This window comes from Myxocyprinus asiaticus, chromosome 6 (genome assembly GCF_019703515.2).
Source record: "Myxocyprinus asiaticus isolate MX2 ecotype Aquarium Trade chromosome 6, UBuf_Myxa_2, whole genome shotgun sequence".
Lineage (NCBI taxonomy): Eukaryota > Metazoa > Chordata > Actinopteri > Cypriniformes > Catostomidae > Myxocyprinus > Myxocyprinus asiaticus.
Genome location: NC_059349.1, coordinates 10,610,887 through 10,631,437, shown reverse-complemented (window position 1 = coordinate 10,631,437; position 20,551 = coordinate 10,610,887). Strand labels below are relative to the sequence as shown.

The following is a 20,551-nucleotide window of genomic DNA, read 5'->3' as shown; positions in this document are numbered from 1 at the left end:
CATCAGGATGTGTGCTTTTATTATTTTTCTTTCAATCAACAGACACACAGACACACATCACATTATCACAAATAGAGTAAGTGTAAAAATCAGTGTAAGCAACTTTCCAATACAATTCTCAGAGGATTTGAAAAGGGCTTATTTGTCTTGCAAATGTGGAAGGTCATGTGTTGAAATACATGTAACACCACTTACAGTTTGGTTATGCAAACTGTAATGATCTAACTATACTGTTCAAAAGTAAAAAAAAAAAAAAAAAAAAAAGTGAGCAAATGATGCATTGTTTAACACTGCTTTACTGACCAATACACATGGGGTTGTAGGAGACCCTGGCAAATATGAATTTGCGTAATGTTGGTAATAATTTAAGAGTTTAAAGGAATGAACAGAAATGATTCTAGCTACACAAGCTCAATTTGAGGTTTTAATGCTATCTGATATGTGTCAGACTGCAATTCATACTGCAATGCAAAAACATGTTGCAAACTGTCTTCTTCTGTCAGTTTTCTCTTTCAGTTTAACTACTGTCATGGCGGGGAACCAATCTGAATATTAAATTAGTTAAATGTAGATAAATTGTTGACATGTTTCAGTTTAATGGCACAGACATGTGAAGGTAACTCTAATAAACACTGAGGCTTGTTACTGCCAGAGCAACTTGAGAGAGCAAATTGCTTTGTGTTGGTAAGGCACTTGTGTCTTCGTAAAATGTAAAGTATGTTCTTGGCCTATGTTTTCAACTAAGAGTTATTTTTAACTCTGTGTACTGCACAACATGATCACAAGTCGGCTTGTTGCTTCCGAGAGATCCAGTGCCCTTGGATCGGCGACATTGTGCCAACTCACTGACTAGTACGATCTCTTATCAGACATTTTTGCATTGGCTCAAGCATGTTTACCTTCCCTTGTGGTGTGATCAGAAGTGCGTTACGTCAGCAGCGTGGGAGAACCGGGTTCGCATCTCGCTTTGAAACCATGAAGTAATTGCGTTCGCACAATCAGTAATGTGCCCGATTCAGAGGTTGCGTTTTTCCATCTAAGATTACATTTTTACTCCACTGATAGTTAGGTTTAGGTTTGGGGTTTGAGTTGGGGGGTTCAGTTTATAAAATATGCATTTCTCTTCACTGTTTTACATCCTGTACAGCTGAAAACAATTAGCTTCACAACTCGCTTTTGGCGCCCCTCCATACGACAGTTGTCAATGCGGTTCCATATCATACGTATGATAAAATTATATGATTGGCAACTGCATGACATGAATGACAGTAAAGTCATTAAGTTAACTGGCAAGAAAACAAAATTCAGATAAATTGGCACAACTGATCACCTTTTTTATTTGTCTACAACAGTACAGTGTGCTTATATGGACATGTAATTTAATGAGGTTAATTAAATGTGCACTCAGTAATTTTTTTCCTCATTTAAAAAGATTTACTTCTAAAGAAATTAATAGTAATTTTGAAGCATATGTATAAAATCATGACCACTCATGTGAGATGAAGTGTTCAGTCATATCAGTAACCTTATAAATGCTCTTTTATTCTACATGTGGCAGGGGCGCCTTATGAGGGCTGCCAAGTTAGAATCACATGACCAGCTGAATACTACTCACTTAATCTCAGTAACTGCCCTGTTTTTGGACACTTTCATTTATGGATTAAATTAATCCTGTTTTACTGTGCATAGTGAATTTCTACAATGGCATTGGTAACTTAAAACTACTGTGTATGAATGATGCAGCATTCAGGCCACCAGGTGTCAGTGTAAGCCAATAAATGCCACTTCAACATACTTCAAAAAATGACTGAGTGCACCTTTAATCTTAATCTAAAATTGATTTTACTGTTTCAAACAGTGTTGCAAAGTTCAGTTAGTCAAAGACAATGACTCGCTGAGTGCTGCACATGCTGGAAAATCTCTATTCTCCCTTTGAATCCATGCAGTCTTTGAATAATATAAATAACTGGCCTTGTTCTATATGTTTAGTCTACTGTTGTGGGTCAGAACACCACAAATGAGCCAGGTCAGTGTGACTGTGCACCTGTATGGTTAAAATAAAATGATATAGAAAGGAGTTAATCTGCAAAACCAAAACATCATGGTCAAAAAATACTATGCACAAAAATTGCCAAAATGGGAAAATTGTCAACAGATTGTCTTCCCATAGTATAGGCATACGGGTGAATTGCTATCATTTACTGAAACATGCTGAAACACGTTTGTTCCTGCATGTTCCAACTACTGGTTCAGCAACCAGTCAAGCCAGTCATGTTCAGAGTTGAGCCCCATTCAGAATTTAATTAAACTGAGGTACCAAACAAGATGCAGAATTATAATCTTCTTCTCTCGGCTGCTCCCGTTAGGGGTCGCCACAGCAGACCATCAGTGATCCACATATTTGACTTGGCACAGGTTTTACGTCGAATGCCCTTCCTGACGCAACCCCCTTTGGCTGGGGGACTCTCACTCACACCTATGGGGCAATTTAGAGTCTCCAGTTCACTTAACCTGCATGTTTTTGGACTTATGTGGGAAACCAGAGCACCCAGAGGAAACCCACGTGAACACAATGAGAATATGCAAACTCCACACAGAAAGGCCCAGTTGAGCCAGGACTCGAACCCGGGACCTTCTTGCTGTGAGGCAAAAGTGCCGCCCCAAAATGCAGAATTATAATAAGAATTTGAATATAAGGAAGTGTAATTAAAATGGAATTAAGGAATTCATGTATCTGCTGTGTAGATTTTTAATAATACATTACAAATTTTTGGTATAAATGCATGTCATCATACAACATATGGGGTATTTCCAGAATTGATATGAGCTGAATATGCAGTGGACAAATCAAATATGGAGACTATGGTGCATGTTGGACTGGTTGGACCTGCACCGTATATATAATATTGGATTTGTGTGCCACATACTCAGGTCATCAATGATTTAAGGGTGAAAAACAACTTTAATTTCAGTCTGTTCATCACAAAGTATGGCTTCAGAAGACTTGGAATAGGGCATTAGTTGTATTGATTACTTTTGATATTTGTTTGTCCTTTACCTGAATTATTCAGTGGACATCAAAGGCCTGTTTTGGTGCAGCCTTGCTACTTCAACATGTTTACTATCCGAATGATCTGCTCTGACCTCTGGTATGGATTACAGGGTTGAAATGGCCAAAAAAAAAAAAAAACAGTGAAAAAAAAAAAAAAGTAAGACTTTGTCTTAAGTTTGGAATTTTGCAAGTTTGGCTGTCAAAATAAGTCTGTTTGCTTGATATAAGAACAGTGGGGGTTGGGAAAATAATAAAAAAAAAACCTGATACTAGCCAATTTTGGATTAAAGTGTCTGACAAAATGCATAAAAGTCTACTAATAATGTTAGTCAAGTTTTTTTTTTTTTAGCACTAAAACCGTTTTTCACCCCTTCTCCAACCTTTATAATCAAACGTGCTACTGTACCTCTTATTAAACAATGACCTCTTCACATGTGAAATTAATTACAACATTTATGTTTGTCACAACTAATGCATTTAGGCTTTGCTGTCAGATCCATCCTTCAATTTCAGCCTCCTTGCAGTGTGCATTACATTGACACAACATCACAAAACAATCTGTGCTGAAATGTGCCGAAATGACTCAAACTGAAATGATCAGGGACCTTTTTTTAAAAAAACTTAGCAGCACAATGTTTGTCAGACTTTCCTCACAATTTACGCTTATCGTTAGAATAAAGTTGTGTAACCTACTTCCTCCTTATTACCTCAGTGTGACTGGATGGGCCAAGTTTCTGAACACTGAATAGCACTGACATGCAAATATGGATGGTCATGTGTTGAAGTACTCATCCTTTTGAGAGCATGTACTATGGTAATTATGCCATCTAGTGGTTTCAAACATGAGGATAGGTTAATATTGACTGACTGATTGTTTAAGAATAACTTATTTAATTATTTAATTATTTAAACTGAAAAATATAATAAAAATTATAATTAAAACAATACACTTTTATACTGTCTAATAATCTAATATTAACTATTGGCCTATTATCAAATGTGTGTAATGGAGCACTTTTTTTTTAGGCCCTAGAAAAATTCATTGATCACAGCTGATCAAAATGATAGTAGAGGCAATGATGAATATTTATGCTCTCAGTTAATGTTGTGCACACATGTTAAGTCTCCTGTGTGTTGTGGTTGTACAGAGACAGTTCCAAACTAAATTGTGCCCAAGATAAAAAATGACCAAAACAGCGATTGCGAGTGGGTTGGCCAATGAGGTGGCCAGGCTTCGGTCCATGGTGGCCACAGCCACCTCAAACACCCCCTATCTCCACCACTGTTTATATGTTGTAATTTTTTATATGTATATATGCTTTGAAATTTAATTGAATAATTTCAGTTCCTGTTAGCAAAAAAAAAATAAATAAATAAATAAATAAAATGCTTTGATATTTTTGTTGCCTTTTACATTTTTGCAGTTTCATGACTTTTAAACTCTTTTCATTTTGCTATACAATACATAATACTGTAATACATGTTAAATAAACATATGTTGTGGTAGGATGTCTTTTTATATAGTATTTAAATCAATGAACATCTAACTTCGCACACCATTTTTTCCATTTCATTGACTTTGCTATATAGTATTTTTTTTTAATATATATTCTTTTTAAATGAGTGTGAATAAACAGCAGGCTACTATTGTAACATATTACCCCTTTTAGTGTGACCAAATCTTTTTCACAATCAGCCAAAATTAATGACATTATGACATGCTTTAACAGTAAAATCAAACATAATTTTACATTATTTGTTGTAAAGTGGATGCAACGGCTCGCCTGTTTTTCAGTATAACATATAGTCTAATGTTTATTTAGTTTCAATCATTCTGTCATACAGCTAGTACATAGAATAGATCCCTGTGGTTGAATACAGCACTGATTTGTTGTTGTTGTTGTTGTTGTTGTTGTTACAGCTTTTGTTTTGTTGTTACTAGAGTTTTATTGTCATTTGTCCTGTGCATGAAGTAAGGAGATTATATCAAATTTGGTCTGGTGCCACTTATAGTTTCTCAACAGGCCCTACCGATGCAAAAACCAAATTCAGCATCTGGGTCTTTTTAATTGTTAACAGAATGTTTGAAGAACATCTTTGTTTTCTAGATTTATTTGAGTGAATGATATAGTGGAACCCTCTTTTGTAAGCTTTGATAGCTTTGAGGTCCATCTGATAGCAGATAACGTCTCGGTTAAGTATGTAACCTTGGTTCCCTGAGACGAAGGGAACGAGACATTGCGAACGCTGGCCGCACTACAAGACTCAGAGTTCTTCTAAGGTGCGAGCGATGTCCCTCCTTGTCCCTAAGTCAGAAAATTCTGAGGAATGGTGTTTGTGCACCTGCTTTTATAGCAGACAGCTTCGCGCCTAAAAGGGTGGGGCTCAAACACCATAGAATATTGCCGTTATTGTAGAGAGGTTTCAACTAGGTCTTGTGGAAGGCAGCTCCCCATATGCGCTAGCACGCATGTCTCATTCCCTTCTTCTCAGGGAACCGAGGTTACATACGTAACCGAGACGTTCCCTTACGACTCAGTACACTTGACATTGCGTGCTAATGCATATGGGAAACAGAATCCTATCACGCCGCAATACACAACATAACCTTCCAGAGAGGAAACATGATGCCACAGTCCCGCGGGACGGCAACCGATATGAGTATGCCGCAAGTGAGTGACCCTCATGTTGGGCCAGGAGGGGAGCACTCAGAATAAATTTATGAACTATAGTCATATAGTATGAAGTTACCCCTTCAGGAACCCAGTCGGGAAGGGAGTTTATTTATAATGAAAGTGCTTGTGACTTTATGGTAAATTACAACGACCTGATGTAGGTGGTTGTGTAAAATGATGGGGAGCCTGTACTTAAGGGGAGGGGCATGAGTATATGTTTGGCAAATGAAATAGCAAGTGCTCTAAACAGAGAGGACTTGTGAAGAGAGAGACTAGGTTGTAAAACCTTGCAAATGTGTTTTGAGAAGACCATCCTACTGCAAAATATATGTCTTGTAAAGACACACCGTTCGTCCATGCCCATGAGGAGGCCATGCCTCTAGTTGAGTGTGCTTTAACACCAATTGTGCAGATCTTACCCTGCGACTCAAAAGCAAGGGCAATCACATCAACGATCCAGTGAGAAAGTCTTGCTTGGAGACGGACATTCCTTTTATGCATCCTCCATAGCACACAACGAGCTGATCAGACAGTCTGAACTGGCGGGTGTGCTTAACATATGCATGTAGCACCCGCACAGGGCATAACAAATGCAAGGATTGTTCCTCATCCGAATTAAATGGAGGAGGGAAGAAAGCTTGAAGGTGAACCACCTGCGCTCTGAAGGCTGTGGTAAGAACCTTAAGCACATAACTTTTTCTGGGTTTGACAGTGGCTTTTGAAAGACCGGGGCCAAACTCCAGACATAAATTGTCAATTGATAGTTTTACTGAGGCCAGAGCCAGCAGTAGTGTGGTCTTAATGGAGAGCATGCACAAATCAACAGAGTCCAAAGGCTTGAAGGGGGCCCCTGTGAGCACTTTTAGGACCAAAGTTAGGTCCCAAGTCAGGACTGTAACCGGCTGATGTGGATTTAATCATCTTGCTCCTCTAAGGAACTTTATGATTAAATCATACTTGCCTAGAGTGGCACTGGCTTCAGGTGCATGATACGCAGATATAGTTGCCACATAAACTTTGAGCGTTGACGGAGTGAGACCTGCGTCTAATCGCTTTTGAAGAAATATGGGGTAGTTTACTGACACCAGTCAGTGAACACATTCCATTTTAACACGTAGAGGCATCTTGTGGATAGCGCTCTGGCCTGTAAAATGGTGTTCATGACTGAATGCGTCAGTTCTGATGCGTTTAGTGCGCTCCGTTCAGGGGCCACACATGCAGGTTCCACAGCTTGGGCTGGGGATGCCAGATTGTGCCTCGTGCCTGAGAGAGGAGATCCCTCTTCAGCGGTATTTCCCGTGACAAGCTGTATAACATCTCTATAATTTTCGGAAACCTTGACTTTGGTGGAATTAACAGAACTGTTTACATGTCCTCTTGGACTTTGCTGATGACAAAATGAAGGAGGTGCACCTGGAGAAGCGCATACTTGCGTTTCGCTGGCTATACGTGGGCCAGCGTGTCATGGCAACATATATACGTCACTACGGTTGTGTTGTCTGAACAAATCAGAATGTGGTGATTCACAATATCGTAATGAAAAGCTCTCAAAGCTAGAAAAACAGCCAGTAGCTCTAGGCGGTTGACAGGTCATGGCCGTTTCGCACCTGTTACCAGGTGTCGAAAGTTGGGCGTCCATTACACACCGTGCCCCAATCTGTGTTGGATGCATTTGTGGTCAGCACTTTCTTTCTGAAAACCTGACCCAGCATAACACCCTGTTGGTAGAAGGCTGGCACTGTCCATGGTGCTAGAGCAGCCAGACAGTGGCGAGTTACCGCAATGCGCAGGAAAATAAAATGACTTCAGTGGTAATGTTTTTTCAGTTTGAACTGAAACAGACACCGAAGAATGGTCTGTATGCACTCGTTCATGAGGTACACACGCATGAACTCCTAAAAAAGAGATTTACTGGCTGGGGAAAAGTGTGCTTTTCGCAAGTTGACATTAGACCAGATTTTCCATATGGCAAAGCAGCAAGTCTTTGTGTTCGCTCAGTAGTGCCTCTGATTATCTAGTAATAACCTATCACTGAGGTAATTCAAAACACACACCGTTCATTTTCAATGGGGCGAGCGCCACACCGATACATTTCGCAAACAAGCGAAGAGCCAGAGACAGACTGAAATTAAGAACTTGAAATTGATACGCAGTTCCCTCAAATGCGAATCTAAAAAGCTGCCTGTAACGCAGTGCAATTGGTACATGAAGTACATGTCTTTCAGATCTATTGATGCAAACAGTCCTGAGGACGGATGTGCGATAAGATCTGTTTCTGAGTTAAAATTTTTATGGGTGCATCACGAGCGCACGATTCAAGCCTCAGAACTAGAATGGGCTGAATCCCGACGTCCTTCTCCAGAATGAGGAATAAACGGCTGTATATCCCACTGTGTGTATCGCAGTCTGTGCACGCAACACTGGCATTTCGTGTGGTCAGACCACAGATTGTGCTCGATCAGCAGGCTTATTAATTCATATGAAACAAACCTCTATTGCGTTCTTTGCGAGAAGGTTGTGTATTTCGGCTCGTAAACACTGGCACGTCTTCGGACGGAACCATAGAAGACAGAACACTGTTGAAATGGGGCGGCCGACGTGCAAATTGGATTGTATGTTCGATCGTTTTTTAGCATCCAGTCGGAATGCCAGTAAGAACTCACCACGCGTCCGCATAACGGGACAGAGGGCAATTTGGTATATTCATAACATGATATAATGCGCCGCTCACCATCGGGAAGCAGTTGCGAATAATGTGAGGCTTTGAAGTGGAAAATCCCTTTATTGAAAAGTGTGAGCGTCTCGTGCATGTGCAACGAGCGTTGTAATCTTTTTTCAATCTTTGTAATTCATTACAAGGTATAATGTGCCGCTCACCATTGGGAAGCGGTTGTGCAAAATATGTAGGCTTTGAAGTGGGAAAGCCCTTTATTGAAAAAGTGTGAGCTCTCCTGCAATTGCTGTACTCTTTTTACAATCTTTGTATGTTCATATATGATATAATGCACTACTCACCATTGGGAAGCGGTTGTGCATAATGTGCAAACTTTATTGCATGTGATTAATGTGAGACACAGAAAACAACATATTGAACAATATTGTGAATAACAATATTCCTTTTCCTGACAAACAGCAGTGGGGAAGAGTGTAACAGTATTGTGTGTCAGGAGCGCTTTGCAACTTGGGTGAGGGGGACATTTTCCGTCGGCTGCCTTCATTTGGGCCATGGCTTGCGTATCTTTACCAACAGGCAGCTGGTGTGGGGATTTTAGCCGGGCACTGGACTGAGACAGAGCGGGAGCTAGCCGGTTGTGATGAAGTACTGCTCTGTAGCGCTCAGCAATTCTATTCACAGAGCCTCCGAAAAGGCCGGCTGGAGACACCGGAGCATCAAATAGAGCGGCTTTTCCCACGTCACGCATTTCCATGAGGGTCAGCAAGATGTGATGATCCAAAAACACCAGGTTGCTCATTGACTTGCCAATGGCCTGTGCAGTGACTTTCGTGGCTCACAGCGCTAAGTCCGTAGCGGTGTGGAGCTCTTTGAACATCTCTGGATCATAGCCTTGCTCATCCATTTGTTTGAAGAGCTTAGCTTGGAAAACTTGGTGCACCATCATAGCGTGGAGTGCTGAACCAGTTTGGCCCGCCGCCGAATATGCTCTTCCAGCCAGTGCGGATATTAGACGACATGGCTTAGAAAGATGAAAGGGACGTTATTTCCATGCCCTGCTACCACCTCTTTCTGGGGGGGTGGGGTTTCTTCCCCGTGATCCACATAGGATAGGATGTAATCGCTGCACGGGAAAGCTGAATAAGGCACGCACAAGGATTTTGACAGTTCGTTATGAACTTCAGGGAAGAACGGGGCAGATCTACTTGACAACATCCGGACTGCAGGAACCATTCATCAAGGTGAGATTGTGTAGGTTCCTCTTGAGGAGACCACTCGATATTGAGCTCTTCGACCGGCCCTGAAAGGATGAAAAGCATCTCCTTGTCAGTGGCACATACACGCTCTTTGCCCTCACTGGGGGGAAGGGCGGTAGCATCATCCACTGACCGCTTGCCTGATGCAGTGAGAGAGCACACATCACGCACATAATGTATCGGCATAGACACGTTGCATGAAGAATGAGGGGCTCGCAGGGTGTGTGCCGGAACGAGGTCCACCTCAAATTCATCCTGCTCTAACTTGTGGCCCCACCGTGACTCCTCCTGTGATCCCTTGGGTGTCACAGAAGAGGTGGGTGGGAGGGCACGTTAGGCTAAATCATCCCTCAGAACGAGGGCGATTCACGAGTGAAGCATCTTGAGACTCATGCCCTCGCAGTGAGTCTGTCTCCATGAGAGCTGACTCTGCGTGGGTGTGGCCCAGACAGAGAATTCAGCTCTCATGCTGATCTGTCGGCGGGATGTGCCTCTCGCACAAGGAACACTTACGGAACGACATCTTTAAAAAGACGAGAACATGTAAGCAACTATATACACACAATAATCAATATATAATTGATTTATAAGGATACACAACACCTGCCGAAGCGCTGCAGGGAATCAGGATGCTGAAGCGGCCCATTCACCAGCGAAGCGGCAAGCAGCAAGGTGGAGTGATGTTCACTGGAGCACTGCAGGAGAGCGGAGAGTCTTCTCATTGCCATAAAGTTTCCGCCCACTGACTCGTGTAGTCAACAGCGAAGCAGTAGAGGGCTTCTAGACGAAAGATAAATCGCTGTCTTGAAGGAAGAAAATTCTGAGGAATGGTTTTTGTGCACCTACTTTTATAGCGGACAGCTGCTCGCCTAAAAGGGCGGGGCTCAAACACCATAGCCAATATTAGAATTTTGCCATTATTGTAGAGAGGTTTCAACTAGGTCATGTGGAAGGACACTCTCCATTTGCATTAGCACGCAAAGTCAAGTGTACTGAGTCGTAAGGGAACTGTGATGTAGTGATGTTTTTAAATTCCCATAACTAAAAGCATACACCAGGCAATAAGTCTTGTGACATTTTCATGGGGAAACATGTGTCAAGTTCTAATTCTCAACCATATTTGGTGATTTGGTGTTGCATCTACAGAAGTCAGTTTATATAAGTGTTTCTTGTTTATATATGTTATCTTACCCAATACTGTATATTAAGTGAAAAATCTTTCTAAATGTACAGAAGTACATAAAACTCATCACAGCTTTAGTGTTCTACACTTACATTTTCCACCAAATTAACTTGATAAGCATCATAATATGAGCTGTTCAGTAAACATCATGACTGTGACCTCATCAACATGAGATAACAGTTGTGAGCATAATGATTTTGGTCAATGCTGACCATTATAACTGTCAGGGCTGAAGACAGGGGGCCCGGGGCGTGAGTTCACCCAGTACACTGCAGCTCTGCTGGCCTTTTGAGGAGGAGATGTGGCTCTGTGTTGCTATGACAACCCTGATGACCCTTGGAGTGAGGAAAACTCCTTGGGCTTTGCCTCGTCCTATCCATGACATGGGCAGTTTTGACAAGATCATGTGAAAGATGAAGAACCTCAGGCTTGCTAAAGTTGAGTGTTAGAAACAACTGTGTATGCTAAGTGCTTGTGTCTGCATACATGCAACAGTTGCATGCAGCAAGTCCTGTAGAACTTTGGGTGTTTGGGCGCTCTTTAAACAAACAATGCACAAGAAAATCAGTTGAAAGATAAATGTTTAATTATTAGAGGTGTTTGCTAATGCAAGCATATTACTATTGCTCATACTTAAGGGCCGTTTACATCCTGCTAGATACTTGCAGCAACAATGCGATCTGATCTCATTCATTTTCAACAAGAGCTGGCAACTTCCAGTGGCAGGAGCAAAAGCGTTAAATTAATAATGTTATGTATGTCAAGCTACATGCTAAAGTAAGATATGTTTACATTTATGCAAACAAGGAGTAATTTCATCAGTGACTACCAATGGGATTGAAGACAGTGGAGCTCACGTCATCCCCCTCCAGTTGATGTTGCTGTGAATGATTTCACTGTTGTGCATAATTTGTCTGTAACCATGTACATGAAAAAAATATACAAAATTATAAATTAAAAATGTATGCGTGGAAAACCATGTCAGAAATTGTTGCCATTCTGAGTTTGATTTATACATTGATACAGTAGATCATTCATCTTGTTGATGATATGATGCATTAAGCATTGCTGTAGTTTACATAAAACACTTTCCCATTCAGAATGTTCATTTTTTAGCAGCAAATTAGAATGATATCTTATTTTGCTGGTAATATATCTAATTTGTAATCAGTTATGCAGCCTAGTAATAACGTAAGGGTTACCAGCAGTAGGAACGGCAACTAGCAGCAAATAGTACAGAAACTGGAGACATTCAGTGGTTTTGCTGGTGATGTGACCGGTGCTTTAGAGTTAGTGATTTGAATACATTTCTAGGTGTAGCTCGTCCTATACTGTTTGCTACGGATATGAATGATACCTCAAATCTTAGCTTGATGAAAAGTGTGCCATGTAATCAAACTTGGAATTTTTACCTGGCAGACGAAATCTCATAAACCTACATTGAAAGAGGGACCCGAGTCATATCTAGGGTCTATAAAAGTTAAAGCATCCGAAGAATAGTGCCCTGCGAGCATGCCGGGAGTTCATCCTCTTAGCGGAGCCAACATACTTTACATTTTTATGGTTGGTCCAGACAAGGAAGTGAATGGCTGAGCCCTCCAACCAGTGGCACCACTCCTCCAAAGCCAACTTGACAGCCAACAACTTCCTGTTACCGATGTTGCAGCTCTGCTCAGCTGGGCACATTTGGTCGGAGAAGAAGGGACAGGGGTAGACTTTGTGGTCTTTAGGGGACCGCTGGGAGAGGATTGCATCAAATTCAGCCTTGGAGGCATCGACCTCCACAAAGAACTACCTCTCAGGGTCGGGAAAACAGAGAATAGGAGCAGAAGAGAGGCCTCAAGAGAGTTAAAAGTGGCCTGAGACTTAGGTGACCAGAGAAAACGTGACTTTATGGAGGTGAAAGCAGTCATGGGGTCAGTCAGCTGACTGTAGTCTTTAACAAAGAACTGGTAGAAGCTAGCGAACACAGGAACTGCTGTTGCACCTTGCAGGAGGTAGGAGTCAGCCACCTAGAAACAGCCCTAACCTTTGCTGGATCCGACACTGAATTCTGGGTCCAACAAGGAACGGAACCAATTGTGGGTGGACCGAGCACTTCTCTGCCTTGATATCCAGTGGATTCTTCAGCAGCCATTGCAGCACTTGCCTGGTGTGCTGGATGTGTACCTGAAGAGACAGAGAAAAGATTAGAATGTCATCCAGGTACACAAACTGGTTAACCATATCCCTTAGCACATCATTGACAAGGGCTTGGAAGACAGTCGGGGCGTTGGTCAACCCAAAAAGCATGACCCGATATTCAACCTGCCCTGTGGGAGTATTCAAAGTCATCTTCTATTTGGGCTGCCATCGCCATGGCCTGCTTGATTGATTTTCATGGTGGCCGAGGAGTGCATTCTGCAACTGGACTGCCGATCTCACCGGGTTTTCAACAGCCGAGTCCATATTGGCCAGATCTAACTGCCAGAAAATGGCCCTGCAATGACTCAAATGAAGGCTCAATTAAAAAGAGGAAACTGTTTGTCATGTTATGGGTGTGACTTAATGTATTGATGTTAAATTAATAATGTTATGTATCAGTGAGAAACTGATGTCCAAAGTGTACTTTTAAAGGATTATAATGTGCTGAGACAGAATGGGCCATATGTTTGTGGACTTATGAATTGTTTACACTAACATCGGATTACATGGACGATTAATTGTGTGTTGAGGAGCGCAGGTGTGTTTTCCAAAGGAGGAGGGGAGCAGAGGTGGGTAGAGTAGCCAAAAACTGTACTCAAGTAAAAATACAATTGCTTTAAAAAAATAATTACTCAAGTAGAAGTAAAAGTACTAACATAAATACTTACTTGAGTAAGAGTAAGAAAGTATCCAATTAAAAGAGTACTGAAGTAGTGAGTAACTCGTTACTTTCACAAATGACATAATGGACGTTATGGCTGAGCTATCACTTTAGAGGGATAGTTCACCCAAATATTCTCTCATCATTTACTCACCCTCATGCCATCCCAGAGGTGTATGACTTCCTTTCTTCTGCAGGACACAAATTAAGATTTTAGAATAATATTTCAGCTCTGTAGGTCAGTACAATGCAAGTGAATGGTGACCAGACATTTCAAGCTCCAGAAATCACATAAAGACAGCATAAAAGTAATCCATAAGACTCCAGAAGTAAAATCCATATCTTCAGAAGTGATATGATAGGTGTGGGTGAGAAACAGGTAAATATTTGTCATTTTTTGCTAGACATTCTTCTCCCGGCCCAGCAGGGGGCGATATGCAGAGACGAATGTGAATCACCAAAAACACAAGAAGAAGAATGTGAAAGTGATCTGTTTATCTGTTTCTCATCCACACATTCTCATATCTCATCACTTCTGAAGATATTGATTTAACCACTGGAGTCTTATGGATTACTTTTATGCTGACGTACGTGATTTTATTTATTTATTTATTTATTTTAAATGTTGGCACCCATTCACTTGCATTTTATGGAACAAAAGAGCTGAAAAATTTTTCTGAAAATCTTCACTTGAGTTCAGCAGAAGAAAGAAAGTCATTGTGGCTGAGTACAGGGGTGAGTAAATGATGAGAGAATTAGCATTTTTGGGTGAACTATTCCTTTAAGGGCTCTTGTCAGATCTGGATGAATTTGTCAATAAGAAGAGAGGTTGGGAAACATTTCAACCCCAGTCGCGGAACACTCGCTGTGTCTGAAACCACCCCCTATCCACTGTATAATGTACTATTTTGGGTGTCCGCCATTTTGTAGGAGTGTCTGAATTCTGAGTGAGCCACTCGTTCCCTACTTTTGTTCACTCATTCTTACCCACAATGCACTCTAATTTTGAGTGTACACTTGATGTACACTTGACAATGGTTTAATTGCCCATAACCCACCGCGGGGAAGACATACGAGCTGGGAGTTTAAAGCGTCCTTCACACTTGCAATGTTTTAATTCATGTATTAAATTACTTTTGACAAATTATTACATGAGAAAAATAACATACTAACATATAGAGAGGCAAAACATACAGATACATTTTAAAATGTACTAATTATTTATAATTATACAGAATTTTCCCATTAAGCTGAAGAATTCTTTATTTACTAAATAATTCACTGAGGTGATATTATTTTAACTCAGGAGACTGCACACAGTGGATATGTTAATTTTGTGGGTGTTTTAAATATTCAGTTATAACATGTAGGTTATGATTACTTTGGTGCTGTTTATGGTCGGATGAGGGCGCTATACACCCAGAAACACTACCCAGCTTGTATTAAAGTTTAAAGATACTAAAGTATAACAAATAAATACAATAATGTACATTTAATATGTTTAATCTTTATTTGAACATATATATTAAAAATGACAAACAGAATGAAGATTTATTGTATTAATATATTATTTAATAAGAATAAAAAGTAAGGCCCAAGTATTGTAAAAGTTCATATGTGACGTTGTTTCTGCGATAGCTCCAGAGCTCCGACTCATTTCGTTCAGTCACTGTTGAGATATAGAGCACTAACTGCCATTCACTATATATGAAATAGTGAATGACTGAACGATTTCGGACACAGCCACTCTCTTCGCATACGATCGCCTTGCGCCTGCACATCTCTCATGCGCGCGCCCCGCGCATCTCACTTTGCACGCACAGAAATGCTGTCTGTTCACGCTCCAGTTGTCAATCACGCTAACTTGGATGTTTACATGGATTTATTCAGTTAATCAGCCCGAAGTAGCTGCGATAGTTTCCAGTACCCCCGTGAGGGTGTGGGGTAAATGCATAAATACTGCCATGACATGGGACAAAGCGCACTGATATATTCCTGCACTGATTAAAAAATGTACACTTAAAAACTGATGTCATAAGAGCCCATATTTACAGAATAACCCTGAAAATGACCATCACCATGTCACAGAAAACACGTGTTATCATTAGAACCACAACTTACCTCAGAGTGCTGCCTTAAGTTGGAGCTTCAATTTTAATCTTGAAATATCCACTTGTCTTGGTGTTAAATGAAGGCACTATTCTTTTTTCAGTGTGTGGAGCGAAGAAAGTGTTTCACTTTGAAGAGCTTGATGCTGCAGCAGTGATGGACTTGGCTTGAGTGACAGTCTGTGACAGCGTGCGCAGCTGTGTGAACTTCTGCTGTCGTAAAAGTCCCATTCAATAATCACTCAATAAATAACGCATTAATCAAAATTAAACCCAGTAATGTAATGACAGGAACCATTGTAATGAAATAAAAGAAACAATTTTCATTAGAAATTTACATGAGTGAGTGTAAAAAGCACCCACTTCTAAACCTACTCTAAAAGTAATTTTTTTTTTCTCAAAAAGTTACTCAAGTAAATGTAATGGAGTAAATGTAGCACGTTTCTACCCACCTCTGGAGGGAAGGGATGGAACCTTCTACTGATAGATAGTATAAGTGGATAGTTAGGACCCAGACTGAATTACCTGAGTTATTAAAAGGATGAGGACAAGCTGGAATTCGGCCTGAGTGGATGGATCAATGTGTGTTAAATACTCTTCAAAAGATTTGATACATGCCAGGGCTTTGGTGTGGAGATGCAATTTGAGTTTGTTCCCAGCATGTGCCAGGGAGACGACTTGATGGGAGCAGTTGGAACGGGTGTCTGGATCAATGCACATTGACTATAATTTAAGGAATGTAATACTTACAGTACTCGTTGCGGGTGCATGAGTTAGAGTACAGTTTGCAAGATGACTCTTTCTTCATTTGATGCTTCATCTCCCCTAGTTCACGTGGAAGAGAAGGACACCCGGTTCTTAAATATTCTTTCTGTGGGAACTTCACCCAAGTGGCATCTGAGGATAGCATGGGACTATATTTTTGTTGCATTCATTGGGACTGACAAATGCGACAGACCAACAAGATGATGAAACACACAAAGCAGCACATGACAGTCTGGCACAGGACAAATAGAAGGGAAAAACAAATCATTACAAACAAGTAACAGATGCTGAGATGAGATGATGATGAGATGCTCATCATGAGATGAGCACATGGCACAAAACTGGGTTGGTCAGTCTGAAGTCATGACAGGGGTGGGCACTTTTGACTTGGAACTGTATGCAACCACCCAGAACACCCTAGCGTAGTGGCAGAATAAGCATGGGGAAGCACTATTCACATTTTCTTCTGAAAATGGAAACATTCAATCTTATAATTTGCTGTTGACTTCATGATGTAGCGTGTCTATTTATCTGTCACATTACTGTTAAAATGTAATCCAGCTACAGTGAATGGGACAGCCTGTGTCTGTTAAACTGCTGTTTATGAATTATTATTCGTACTGGGCTCAAGGAAATGGAAAATAGACACTTATCTGGAAAACCTCTCTTGTATTTTTTTTTCTTCTCATCTGACATTTGCAGATGTTGAGATATGACAGAAGACCTTGACCAAGCAAGAAATGTTCCTAAGTAACAGACTTTTCAGACTTTAACATATATATATATATATATATATATATATATATGTAAAATTACAAGCTGTAATGTTATAGCCGCTATCCATGGTAGTCCATGGCTAACTTGCTCACTAACTCTCTAATACATCCGGTAACGCGGGAGTAAGCCTCTGTTCTCTGTTCATATCTAAGGCAAATAAAGTTTGGCTATACCCATTCCAGCAAAAGATGACTAACTTAGACACACTATGTGTCTTTTACTTGAAGCTTTGTTAGGTTCACAATAATCAACAGTGAACTTGTAAGAAAGTTACAAAATTAAAACTTACCACTGTGAAACTGCTTTCTCCATGAGGGTCACCCCTCTGCTGCTTTCTCCAGAAGGGGCATGCTGCTCTCTCCCCTGCTGCCAAAAAAAGGGAGGGGCACCCTTCTGCTGCTTTCTCCACGAGGGGCATGCTGCCCTCTCCCCCACTGCTAAAAAAGGGGAGGGGCACCCCTCTGCTGCTTTCTCTACGAGGGGCAATCTGCTGTCTCCCCCAAGCTGCTCAACTTAATTTACAGTCCTGGCTGAAATCGAGTGCAAGCGTTAGTTCAGTCAGGCCACGAGAGGCAAACTCAGCATCAGCTGACACCCAGCTGACCTACTTCCTCCAATCATAGTAGTCTATCTATCAATGACAGCCTATATATATATATATATTCAACACAGCATTCTTGCCAGCCAAGCCAAGCACGTGACAACAACCCACAACAAGCTACCTTCCATATGCATTATTCTCCACTGATAAAGGTGCACTCAGTAATTCTAATCCAATACACTTTTTGTCAAATTCTGCAAATATCTCCTCATGGTCTTCTAGCGGTCCATTCTGTGGGTGGGCTGAAAAAAAATCTAGTATTTGTACACAGCCCTGGCTCCAAAAACAAAGTTGAACAGACCGATCCAACACTACTCCAGCCAATCAGCAACAGGGGGTGGTTCTTGTGCGTGCACAGGATGAGGGTGGGGCAGAGTGAGAGGAAAATTAATTAGAAGAGCGATGGCAAATCTGGCTGATGCGAACTTTCTAAACTCCAAGGAGGACAAATGGCTGAGAAACAGACCAAGAGAAAAAGGTCAGATGAATATAAACTAAAAAAGAAGGATTATGATAAATCGAGGGCTAGGAGCTGTGTCAACATCGGTGAGGCTTTTCAGCAGTGGAGAGACCTCCGAGAGGTAAAAGGCTTGAAGACGGATGCAGAAGTTGTTCTTTTTCTTCTCGATAGGTGGGTAACACTCGTGTGCATGAATTTGGGGGGCGGAGCTTCCAAAGGAGCACTGAAGGGAGGGGTGTGCTTGTTTTGGCAGTTGAGTTCGAATATCAACAGTGTTTCTCAGGAATCGCTGAGTGCACCTTTAAAGGTTTATAGCTTTAGCCGGCCTAGTTCTGTGCACTTTTCTGTTTGTTGCTTTATGTTCCAGGTGACAGCCATCATGACCAGATCTTCTAAGGAGCCCAGATGCATCACCTTCCAAGATACCCCTCTTCAGATCAGGAGTCTCCTTTCCTTGGATATTTTGCCAAATGTTATGCTTTCCTTGCTGATGGTTCCTGTATGGGAGGGGTTCTTGAAGAGCTTCCCTCTACTTCCTTTAAGAGCAGGAGAAGAACCCTCCACATAAAATTATTGTATCTAACATACAATAAATTGTTTATTGCCAAAGTGGTCCTGGCTGAACTGTTGTTTTCTTTAATGCATTTAAGCAAAATTATGTCAAAATGGTACAAGCTTATCCTACTCAAATGCATGTGACATCAAATAAACATGAATTAGGTCAGAAGTAATCCAAAAGTAATCAGATTAGTTTACCCTAAAAAGTCATCCAAAATATTATGTTATTGACTACAATGTTAGTTATGTAATTTGTAATCTGGCAATCTACCCAGCACTGTTTATAGCATGCTTAGGCCTCAGCAGTAGCTGTACTAGCTGGCAGTTTCTGTGATGTTCCAGTGATGTCCTTCTGCACTTGATTAGAGCGCTAGCAGAACAAGAGTCTTCAGCCTTGCTGAGGGAAGTTTCTCTGGCAATGTTGGCATGAACCTCTGGGCACTCGTTCTAAGTAATTTCAGTAAGTTCATGTTTTCATCAAACTCTGTGCGAGGGGCACTGACTGAAAGGCATGCTAAGCCTGGCTCAACCAGAAGATGTAAACAAATGAGACTGCCACTTCACAAACTGCCTGTAGGTTAGCCACCACACTAGCTTATGGGTCTAGTCATAGTGCCTGTGTATGTGTGTGTGTATTTGTCTGTAACTGAGAGAGCGAGAGAGACAGTAGGGATGTGGATCTTAAGAAGGACTTTACAGTTACTTCCTTGTTGTTCAGATTAGGGTCTTCTCTCAGTATCTCGGGGGCACTTCTCAGTCACATGGCTGTTACATAAACCCAGACAACTGTTGCCCCAGACCAACCCTGTCAACTTAAGATTTTTGGAGGAACCTGAGAGTTGACATTAGAAAGAGCATACCATGGCTGTTTGGATGCTCACTTCACCAGCCATTTAAATTATTCTAACAATGCTAAGTAAAAGTTGTTTAATAATGATTACATAATTTAACTGCCTTTTTCCCTCCAATTTCTCACCCCATGTCACCCTCATCTGCTATAGCTCTCAAGGAAGGTTTGATGACAGTGACATCAAAAGTCATTAGTTCCCATGTGTTTCATGACCAGATGTCATTGATGTTAAACCAGAAGCAACACATCTAATGATTGCCATATTTCACTTGAGATCTACAGTAAAGGGAAAGTTTTTCAGCTAATAACATACATTTAAATATGTTCATGACACAAAGCTACGATATGGCTTCAGTGGACTTGGAATAATATGCACAAGGACCTCTTTTATCATACTTTTAGTTTTTTCTTTTTAACATATTGGAGTTTGTCAGTTCCAGGCCCAATTGACTTTCATTATGGAAATAAAGAGGTCAGGATATTCCTCAAAAATTAATCTTTTGTGTTGCACAGAAGAAATCATAAGCATTGGGATTTAAATGAGGATGACAGAATGTAAATTTTTGGGTAAACTATGCCTTTAAGAATTTTAAATTCATCTATTTGCACATACAATATTTGTCCAGGAAAAGGGTGGCTAAAAACTATCTTCTATAATCATGATAAACCACAGGTATACACAAATCAGACACTTTTACCTTTGCAGAATACCATGTTATTAGGGATGTCCCAATACTGATACTGGTA

At 40.9% G+C, this 20,551-nt stretch overlaps 2 protein-coding genes across 6 annotated transcripts in view; both read left to right on the top strand.

The window, feature by feature from the left end:
* LOC127441950 (5-beta-cholestane-3-alpha,7-alpha-diol 12-alpha-hydroxylase-like) overlaps positions 1 to 19,008 on the top strand; it is a 34,511-nt gene extending 15,503 nt beyond the window's left edge. The window contains exon 3 of one of the 3 annotated variants that reach the window (XM_051699550.1): positions 2,367 to 19,008. In XM_051699550.1, coding sequence (XP_051555510.1) covers positions 2,367 to 2,392 — 26 coding nt within the window. In that variant the 3' untranslated portion in view covers positions 2,393 to 19,008. The remainder of the gene's footprint in view (positions 1 to 2,366) is intronic. The other 2 variants (XM_051699548.1, XM_051699551.1) reach the window with 2 other exon arrangements.
* LOC127441956 (gap junction gamma-1 protein-like) overlaps positions 1 to 20,551 on the top strand; it is a 44,550-nt gene that overhangs the window by 4,338 nt on the left and 19,661 nt on the right. The window lies entirely within an intron of this gene.